General features: G+C 41.0%; 1 protein-coding gene across 1 annotated transcript in view; it reads right to left on the bottom strand.

Moving 5' to 3' along the window:
* Positions 1-216: 216 nt before the first annotated feature.
* The window catches only part of herc2 (HECT and RLD domain containing E3 ubiquitin protein ligase 2), a 62602-nt gene continuing 51906 nt past the window's right edge, over positions 217-10912 (bottom strand). Inside the window, exons 63-76 of the mRNA XM_022243223.2 lie at positions 10702-10900; positions 10095-10309; positions 9680-9857; positions 9025-9278; positions 8373-8512; positions 7961-8056; positions 7244-7536; positions 6459-6684; positions 6019-6213; positions 4916-5050; positions 4054-4216; positions 3452-3557; positions 2784-2996; positions 217-2407 (exon numbers count right to left, since the gene is read on the bottom strand). Of these exons, the coding sequence (XP_022098915.2) occupies positions 2144-2407; positions 2784-2996; positions 3452-3557; positions 4054-4216; positions 4916-5050; positions 6019-6213; positions 6459-6684; positions 7244-7536; positions 7961-8056; positions 8373-8512; positions 9025-9278; positions 9680-9857; positions 10095-10309; positions 10702-10900 (2677 nt within the window). The 3' untranslated portion in view covers positions 217-2143. The remainder of the gene's footprint in view (positions 2408-2783; positions 2997-3451; positions 3558-4053; positions 4217-4915; positions 5051-6018; positions 6214-6458; positions 6685-7243; positions 7537-7960; positions 8057-8372; positions 8513-9024; positions 9279-9679; positions 9858-10094; positions 10310-10701; positions 10901-10912) is intronic.

Raw genomic sequence — 10912 nt, 5'->3', positions numbered from 1 at the left:
CAACATTCGTGATAAAAATGTGGTTTAGATTGCCTGACTGACAGTGCTTAAAGAAAACAGTGCGCATAAACTGATCAAACGTTACGTTAAGTAGGGCGCTCTCAATCATTTCAAGCTGAAAAGTGGCAGGAAATATATCTATCTTGCAAATAGTACTAAGTGAAAATGTTGTCTCCCAAATTAGTTTTGAGGATCAAATAAAATGCTGCAAGTCACTTTTGTTTCACCTTATACAGCCTCGCTTACTGTATGCTTTGCATATTTATTACCTGTCACAAATATTTCACAGTACAAACATTTACATTGTTTCACATTGGGAATATACATATAGGCATTTTGTTCAACATTGCAAAAACAGCATATCACAAACAGTCCATGATTCATAAAATAAAAAAAAAAATTTCTCCCTATAACTAATGACACAAACACTGCACTAGCACTACACAAACAATCGATAACGGCCTAAAAGAAAGCTTTACATTTCTAAACTAAGATCAATTATTTCATCAAAATTTGTTTTCTTCTTTGCCAAGAAATTGATATTTGCACATTCTCTGACAACTTTGGAGATCCCTAAATACTGTTTTACGTTTCAGCTGCAAAGCCATTCAAAAAGATCAAATAAATTTACAACCTGAAATGTGTTCCACAATCACTTCACTGTGCCTGAAATTACATTGTTCATTTCTTAGCCTATACCAACTACCACAACACAAGTAGGTAGGTATACATTTTGTTAACAAACACATACTTTTTAAAAATCACGCTTTTTAATTTGATTAGTTTCAATACATGAGTTTAGAACCAAGAAACTTCAAGGAAACCTAAGATCATACCAAGAGCTTATTGTTAGAAGCTGCTTGCTAGACAAATGTGTGCTAAGCAAAATTAAACAGATGAACAGAACTATATTTTGCTAATGAAATCTGCTATCCCCTATTAGCTCAGCTAGCAGTAAGGTCGACATGCCGGGTCAACATCAACAGGTGACGAGAGCATGCAATAATTCTGAAATGAGGCAAAAATGGAGCGATGGAGTCACAACATAAAATGTCTGGTCTGTCGGTGGGGTCAAATGCAAACCATGAGGCCAGAATTGAACAATGAGGTGACAACTTAATGGCATTGAGGTTACAACCCAGCACCAGTAGTAAACTTCACAAATGAAATGGCGGAGTTATAATTAAGCAGTTAATTCACAACCAGGAAAAAACATCACTCTGACTGAGACAATATGCCCATACTCAGCAAAAATATACAGCACACCACTTTTACAGATAAAAGCATATAGGATACTTTGCCAATATGTGCTGTCAGTTTTTGATAAAAAGAAAAAAAAGAAAGAACAAGAAAACTTGTACCTTAAGTTTAATACCCAAGGCGAAGGAGATATACCCAACAAGAACTACACCATGAATATGTATATTTCTGTACACAATGACCAATTAGAAAGTTTTAAGGAACCATACATTTATTACAATTGCATCTTTTTCCTAAGTTCATGCTGCATTGATCCACGATAAAGATGCTAAAAATTACAAACTGCATGCTTATATATGTTACTTTTATCTCTGTTTTGTAAACAAAGAACTTGTTTTATGATTTACACTAAAACATAACAGATCACCTTTCCAGTTCACATTATCAGTTTCATTCTCTGTGCCATTTATCAGATAGGAGTTATCAGGCAGCAACATGTGGGCAAGGCTCACCGTTTTCCACAACACAATACCTCGGTTACACACTGCCATTAAGACACTCTTGTATTGGATATGCAGGTTCGTTTTCAACACTGATAACACATAGGCTGCAAACAGACTCAATTTCTACAAGATTTTTACATCTTGGTTTGGGGAGGTGGGGGCATCCACTGATCTCTAATCAAAATCTACTTCAAATTTGATAAGATTAATACTGTGAAATCAGACTAAATTCCTCAAACACCTGTTGCAATCTTTCAGTTTTTAATGGTCAATGCAAATGGCATATTTACAACAATCACAAAGCCATCATGTCACCCTAACAACACATAATATACCGTCCTAGCATGCAAGAAGCTACAGACTGATTTGAAGTATTCTGACTTTGTCTCGCATGGTCTGAACCTCAACGTCACATCTTTGAATTGAAAGGATTCTCATCTTCAAGGAATTTCCTCAGACTCGGGGGCACTGTCCAAGCCCTCAAAGTCATCACTGTCATCGTCACTGGAGTTGCCCCCTGCCGCCTCGCCCGTCAATGCGATACGGGCGTAGTCGTCTGTGTCGATGGACTTGCAGAAGTAGATGGCATACTTGAGCTTTTCTCGCAGGATCTCCCGGCAGGAGTAGCGAGGCAACTTCAGAAGGAAGAAACAGGTGTAGGACTCGGGCAGGAAGAAGTCTGGTGGGCTGTACTTGTCCAAGACCTGGGTATCAGAACAAGATGCAACATCCAGTGATGACCGGTAGTTAGTTTAATAGCCAGACAATAATCACATGACAACAATTTTTGTCTTCCAAATGAACACCAACATAATCCACACTCATCTGCTCAGTGTATATGCTAGCTCTCTGGTAATGCAAACATGAATGGTGCCTGCTCTGTGTAGGTAATTAAAAGATTACAAACGCATTCACTGTTGGCTCTGTGCAGAAATAATTAGGGGTGGGGCATGACATCAACAAGTGAGGGTGGTACCAACATATTGAAAATTTGAGCAAAGAAATCAACACTTTACAAAATGATAAAGTACAGAACAATATCAAGAGTGACATTATCTCAGACAAATTCCAAATGCTTGCCTGCAGAACAAAATCTCTGCCTCTAAAGTCGGCGATGGTGCGGGGCAAACGGGTTCGCCCCCAGACAAAGCGAAGGAAGAGCGAGCGCTCGGTGTTGGTGAATTCCTCCATGACCTCCCAGAACCACTGCACCAGGGGAGCACCTGCATCAATACCCTTGTAGGTGGCGACCGACTTGAGCAGATGCAAGGGGATGTCTGGACTACCACAGACCTGCCAGGAGAGAAACCACATGGGAATTTGTCATTCAGGTTAACAAATCAAACTGTCAATCGAGGACAAAGTGGGAAGACCCCATATCAAAATTCACACACTCTATCATTTGAAAGGTATTTTAAAGGTATATGTCAATTGTGTGACCAATGCTGGACAAAATTTGTTCCATGGTTGAGTTGGAATATCCTTTACCTTTCAGCTACATGACCAGGGTTCGAAAAGTCCTTGCGCTGACAAGCTTACAAATGTTCAGTTTTTGCCCGATACTGTGGGTTTCCACAAAATATTTCTACAAAAGTTTCTTTCTAGCTTAAACTAAAAATTTCAGCATCTTTTCTCCACATTCTACCCAGCGCAACAGGTATCTTTAAGACAGATCGGTTAACATGGATGACAGTGTAAATGAAGTATGAAACATGATACCCTTGCTGAGGGAATTCTTGTGTTCTTACCATGGTGTCAAGTTCAGAGCCTGTGAAAAGAGACAAGAGGGGTACAGGGACCACCCTGGCCATACCCTCACGCACCCACTGCACCTGCTCATCGAACTCATGCAACCTGAAATGACAGATGGCCAGCAGGTGTCAAGATGAAATATTTGAAATATGACAGGTCTATATACTTGAACTTGAGTTTGGGGGAAAGCCTGAGTCACAAACTATTATCAAATGATATACTGAATGTAATAACTTTTTTGACAAGCTGACACAAGAGTTGTGCCACTGGCTAGGAAATTAAAAAATGCATTCTCAGTTCTTGACTTACATCAAGTTTTTTCTTGAAAGGCACACAGTTGTTTGATATAACAGTTAATTGTAGAGTTAATCTAGAGATAAATTTGTGGAAGTTGGGGGTGCTCTTCTTTCAAATTCTTTAAGGGTGCATTTTTGTAACCTCTGGCATCATTTTTACTGTTTTTGTAAAAAGAAACAGGGTGATTAAATCAGTTTCATTTTAAGAAATACTGTAAATTTTTTTAATGAAAGAATCTGTCATTTAATGCATGTAGAAAATCTACAACAAATAACTTGTACATTAGAAGTTTTTCACTCACCTGTAGTTGAGTGCTGCCCTCACATATTCATTCCTATTCTCCAGAGTAATATGTGCATGTTTGGTGCTCAATGGAACATCCATGCCTGTGGCACTAGGGGTACTGAATGCCATTTCCATGGACAAGAAGGCATCAGGTTCCATGTCACGAATACATATCAGACCTGGTTCATTCCGAACAAACAAAAGTGTAAAAAAAGTTGTCCCAAAAGTTAAGTGAGAACAAGATTTTAAAATGTCAGTACATGTCTATAAATTTGTCTTGTATTTTTATTTGGTGTTGTTGTTTACTTTCCCAATATTTTATTTATTACCTGTTCATTTTTAGTCGCTTTTATAGTTTCTATAATATCCTCCTTTTTTGCTTTTTGTTGTACTTTTGATATGTTATTTCCTTCTTATTCATTTGCACCGTAAATCAGACATTGGTACTCCTCGGAATTGTTGTTTGTTCAGTTTTAAAATAAACTGTAATGAAGGAATAAATGAAAAAAGAAACATAAAAGAGAGGAGAGCAATGCTAGAGTTACAAATTTAAGTAGGCATCAGAACAACTAACATGACATGAACTGCAACTGAAGGATTGCCAAAATTACACACACAAAACAAAGGAATACCTCAGATGTTCAATGAAATCCCTTGAATATTTAGATATAATTGTTTCCTTGATAATACCAGAAATACATCCACAAACGTTTGGACAGTGGACAAAAGGTTGTGTTACAACCTTTTCCCCCAAATTCCTTAGGGCTCGGCAACTGAAACAGGGTAAGGGTACAAGACACTAGAACTGGAAAGTAATAAAGAAGAGAGGAATTTTTACTTCCTTCTTTTAATCCACTGCTCGAATGATTTCTATTTACCTGGCATATAGTCTTTGTCCACTTCAGTAAGATCAGTGACAGTGAGTGGCATACCAGCCAGCTGCTTCCACACCGGCTCGGCAAGGGATAGGCTGAGGGGGCTGCCGGTACGGATAGCAATACCAATCAGAATACCTGTCAGGAAAACATAGGGAAAATTGAGCATAAGTGGGCTACTTCCTTTTACATTTCTATGATTTCCTGTCACTGTCCAAATTAGAGCATAATACAATATCACAGCTTTAAGCACTCAATGCCGGGGTTTCCAGTACCGGACTCCTTGGGTTTGTATGTATAGCCAGGGTGCCCAAAATCGGACAAAGGAGCTGGGCCTTGTAACAAAAGACTGTACTCAGAAGAAAAGACCAGCTGCTGGGAATTGCCATCATTTCTCGGCTGGCATAAGCTTAGGTAATCCGTCTTTGCTTTGAAATAGTATACCACTGTTTGTGGCATTCAGCACCCGCGGATTATCAGCGGGGACAAAAGTGCTCCAGCACTCCAGCGATAAGCGATACAGTACCACTGCACGCTAATCCAGCTGCATTTGAAAAGATGCCACTGCCATTCAGCAACGCACTGGACCAATTTCGTGAACAAAGGAAATTACGCAACACTGCACAATCTGGGATCTCTTTACTGGGCGGCAGGCCTGGATGCAATACTTGGACATCAGTGGAAGTTGCCTGTCAGACTAGAGAAGCCACCAGACAGTCTTTCGTGTGGGTGTAAACGTCCAGTAAATGAAGCTATGAATTCTTGAGGATTTTTGAATATGGAAAATCTTGAAAACTGCCCAGGAACTTGTTCTGCATATTCAAATTCCACCCAGCAGGAGGTGGTTGATAAGGTGCACAGTATCTAACATACCCCCCTTCAAAAAATAACCCAAGTCTTTTCAAAATTGTATTTTGTTGAAGTAAGAATATAAACAGTTTCTATAAAGGCAGCCAAAGATGGCTTTTCAAAACAAAGTGAAATCTGAAAACAGATGAATTACTCCATAAATGTAGTGCAGAAGTTGAACGTTTTCCACAAAATCTCAGAAATAAATTATTAAAAACCTCCAAATAAAGATACCCCAAGTGAGTAAGCAAGCCTACCTAGGAACCTGAACATGTTCTGATGAGTGGGTGACTTGGCAGCTGGGTTGAGTATGAAGCAGTCACGGTTGGCTCCAGCCTCATCACGCCCATTGGGTGTCAGCACTAAGAGAGGGGTGGAGCCATTCTGCAGCTCATCACACATCTCAGCTATAGACTCACTGTATCCACCCCCGCAATCGTCAACACTCTCCCCTAAAAGGCAAAATAAGAGATTTAAATTGCCCGGCATGGCACTCTGCTAGTTTTAGCCTTAATCCTGTATGGTCAGTGAAATATTGCATTGAAACTAATGGGCTAAGGACTGTTAGGGTTAAATAGAATTTTGTTAGATCTACAAATGATAGTCTTAGCAGCTCTTTAAACTGCTAATATTTAGTGATGGCATATTTGCTGAAGAGTTTTTGGGTGACACAGAGATTCTAAAAGGTAAAACTCACCAATGAATTTGACTTTCCAGACACGGTGAGGGAGCAGCAAGCTGTCAGAGCCAAACTGACTGAGCTTGGAGCAGGCCTGGCCAAAGACTGACTTGGTGCCGTCTGGTCCGGCCATCCCCGCCTTGCTGCGGGAACGCTTGACCTGGATGCGATTCAACTCAATGACTGGACCATGCTGTCTGTCACGCACCATGGTGGCTTGGACAACCTTGCGGAATGCAGCTTCCTGTTGACAAAATTGGGAGAAGGGTTTCTTAAGAATTATGGAATCTTCTCTGAAACAGTGAAAAAAACCTCTAATTTGCAACTATCATCAAGATTTTTTTACAATATTCTCAAAAAGTTTTTGAGGGTGCAGGCAATGAACAGAAATGCTAGATCCATAAATAGATTATAAAGGTGTCAAGTTTCAGAATTCAAACTAAGTAAATATAAGCTGTTCACTTTTAGACTTTTCAATAACAGAACTTGATTTTAGTTTAGCGAAAAAAGTTGACAATATTCAAGTCACTTTGATGGCGGCAACAAAAATCAGTCAAGGAGTTTTTGAGAAACATAAACCTTTTTGTATTTTGTCAAAATATTTGCAGGTGGCAAATGTGCGTGAAACTTCTTTTATTAATGTTTATGATGTTGTGGCCTGACGAATATCTAACTGGTGATTAAGTCTTCAAAATCAGAGCTCAAATCTAGTTAAGCTTTCACAGCACTTGTGTACTTGAAATAGTCTGTACGACCCGTGACAGGCGGATCTCTTCTGAATTTGCCAACCATCTCATCCTCACCTTGCCTGAAGACACCAGTAGCCCTCTTAGGGCATCAATACCAACCAGCGTGCCAGTGCCAGCCTTGTTTTCCTCCTCAGTATGCAGGTCAAACATGGGTATAGATGGGCAGAAGAGCTCTGAGAAGTGATGCAGGAGCACCAGGCGGTTGCGGATGATGGGGATGGGGATATCTCTCAGAAGGTTGTACTCCATAGGGATGGTCTTGGGAAGTTTGCCGGCGTTGACCGGCTTGCTAGTGGACCAGGCAATGGTGTGCGCTGAGCCACATGCTACGTTGGTGATCTTTTTGTCTTTGGTGGGAAAGCAGACATGAGATAAGTCTGTAAAAACTTGATGCTTAGTCCAGTAAGAAGGGTTGCAATACCCCCTCACACACTGCCCTCCAATTCATCTGGCCACCAGGCTTGCCAAAAGCTCAAGTGCCATCTAAGTCCAATATTATAACCCAGCAATCATAATTCATCCAAACTAACTTTTATGAAGCTACTCATCAGGTTGCTGTGCAAACATCTTTACTCTGACACAATGACTCAAATACATTAAAACAATATTAGTTTAAAACAATTCCAAACTGCATAAATTGAAAGTATACAAATACGAAATCAAAAACGTATTACAACCAAACCAAACTAAAAGAAACTTAGAGCCCATCTCTGGCTTAAATAAGAAATAAAGATTTCAATAAGGAATACACCAAGACTGCAGTGCTTTTACCCTGTAATGCTGTGACCATCCTAGGCCTCTGAATGGCATTGGTAGTTCCATCTCCCAACTGCCCTTCGTCATTGTCACCCCAGGTAAATACCTCACCTGAATGAATTTGGGGGGGGGGAAATCACACAGGCATAAAAAATTTAAATATTCAGTGTCAGAAATCGGACAAATCTGGAGCATCGGCACTATGCCCATCAGTGCTGTCCAACTGCATCGCTGGAGCACTGGCATTGGAACTAACAGGTCTCAGGTTCACACCCTTGCTCTGTCAAGTCTTTTAATATCTGTACTGATGATGTCACACTTGTGTTCTTTACTATGGTGCTCAATGGAGTGTAAGCTCCCGCTGGCTCCACAGGAAAGTGCACATGTAAACAACGTGTTATGTCATTAGTAATAGGCCTATACTGACCAGTATCTGTGCAGGCGACACAGTGCAGTGACCCCGTTGCCACGCAGATGACTTTCTTGCCATGGAGGGCAGCTACCTTGCGAGGGCGCCGTACGTGGTCATCAGTGCCATGACCAAGGCGGTGGTAATCACCCTTTCCCCTTTGGAAGAAAGAAAAAGCAATCAGTTATACTGCTTTTCAAGTTTTTGTTGCATGGAATGTCAGGAATGAAGTACTTTATTCCAACTGACATTTAAAAAATATAGAAAATTACGCAGCAAGGGCTAGTTCATGGCAAATGTAAATATGAAAGTGATGGTCACTAATTAACATGACGTAACTAAAGAGGGCACAGAAATCAATATTCCACTTTATCGAAAATTACTCCCCCCATCCCAGTTTTGATGACAACAGGCATTACCCTTTCAGTTTTGAAAAATCAGGGTAAAAACCATTGCACCCAGTTGTAAAAAGCAGTCTGATTTTTTCATCTGACTAAGAATATTTGCCTCTAGGAGAATAATTTTTGAAAATGGTTTGACAGTAATGAATAATATATTTTATAACACAGTCAAATCTTAAAACTAAAACATCTGCAAGACACTTTGAAATTCCCATTTATGATAAACAAAAAACTTTCTTCAAAAGATTTCTTGAAGTGAAGGAACCCACCAGGTGTAGACAATGCCTGACTTGGTCAGTGCAATGGAGAACTGTGAGCCACATTCCACCTTGCACACCCCTGCCCCACTCAGGATGTCAATCTTCTGCGGTACTTTGCAGCCATCACTGCCACCGCGACCCAGCTTGCCATAGTCACCATCTCCCCAAGACCAGACATTGTCATCGTCGGTGATGCAGAGGGTTTGGGCATCACCGCTACCACAGGCTACGTCAACCACACGGAAACCTTTCAAGGCATCCACCTGAAGACAAAAAGCCATTTCTTACTACTAAACCTGAACACAGCATTACATTTACATTTTTCACTATTTTACGAATGTTCCTTCTGTCACATCAAACTTTTTACGATACCTAAACATGACTTAACCGAAGATCAATCACAGTTTGAGAACATACAAAGGCAAGTACGCCAAAATCAATCAATGGTTCATCAAGGATTCTTAACTGATTTTGTATCATCTTATACATGAATGGTCAAAGGCACGTGACCTTGTACAGAGAAAACTGATGTGGTCAACTAAAACTGAATGTGTAATAAAAAAACCCTTGGTTGAGAGAGGTTGACAGTCTTTACAAGTTATCCACTGGGACCACTTCGGTCGAGTGCTGTTTACGGTAGTAGATCAAATAAAACAAATCTAACCAATTTTGGTCTGAGCTGGTCTTCGCTATCCCCATGACCAAGCCGTCCGTAGCGGCCTTTACCCCAGGTGAACAGCTCTCCGCTTGATGTCATGCATGCGCTGTGGGCACCGCCACAGGCAATGTTCACAACCTCCTTCCCACGCAGGCTCTCAATGACTCTAGGCCGATCGCATTGCCTGGAAAGGTGTGACAAAATTATTTTTCACAGATGCCGACTGGCTCAGGCAAATTTACATGGGGGAAGCAGTTGACCAACAAGTCATCCAGGAAAATGTTTCGCTGTAAAGTTCTTGTGCACTAAGCAAAATCACTCACTCTTTCTGTCAATAAACTCAACTCTTAACACAATCTGTTCTGTGGAATCACTTTGAATAGTTTTAGATATAATACAAGAATCCTGAGAAAGGACTTACGTTCTGTTGCCGTGGCCTAGTTTCCCATCTTCTCCCTCACCCCACGAATACACTTCTCCTTCAATGGACAGTGCAAGCGTATGCTTTCCACCTGAGTTGACAGCCACTCGCTTGATGTGGACATGCTGGATTGACTCAAGCAGAGTTGGGGTGGAGACTGAATCTGTACCGCCAATTCCCAAACGACCTCCAGCCCCATAACCAGTGCCATAGACCTGAATGGAGGAGAAAAATGGATACAAGAGCAGTGATCAATCTAATTCTTATATTCTGTCAGTAAAACAGCATCGCAGGACTCAGAATATTCCTATATTGCGTTAAAGACTGAGGTGAGGAATGGAGCTCAAAGACCAAAGCTAGGTATCTGCTTAGAAAGAGCAGGTTACCAACCAAAATATCATGTACACAACGCATGGTTGGTTACCAAGGAAATTGCCCAGGATGAAAATTTGTGCAGAAAAATTTTCTGCCTAGCACCCTCCATGAAATGGACCCAGCTTAGGAAGGAAAATATTCCTGGCATAAGAACTGGACCAGCCATTTTGGAGTGACAATGTAGGAGTAGAAATATGTTCCCAAATTTCATTAGCTATGAAGACATTCCCACCTTGCCATCTGCAGTCACAGCAAACAGTGTCTGCTCCCCACCAACAATCTGCACAGGCCGCAGTGCTGTCAGCGACTCGATGGAGGTAGGCACTTTGACCTTTGCCCCCTCAATGCCACCCAGCTGACCCCTGTGGTTGTGACCCCAGCCGTAGATGGTGCCACTGCCACCCCAGGACAAAGTCCAGTCATCAGGCCGCCTAAAGGAAAGG

The sequence above is a fragment of the Acanthaster planci genome, linkage group LG02 (genome assembly GCF_054643075.1).
Source record: "Acanthaster planci isolate LZ-2023a linkage group LG02, COTS_SCS, whole genome shotgun sequence".
NCBI lineage: Eukaryota > Metazoa > Echinodermata > Asteroidea > Valvatida > Acanthasteridae > Acanthaster > Acanthaster planci.
The sequence above is the reverse complement of the archived record's forward strand: the minus strand, read 5'-3'. Positions and strand labels throughout refer to the sequence as shown.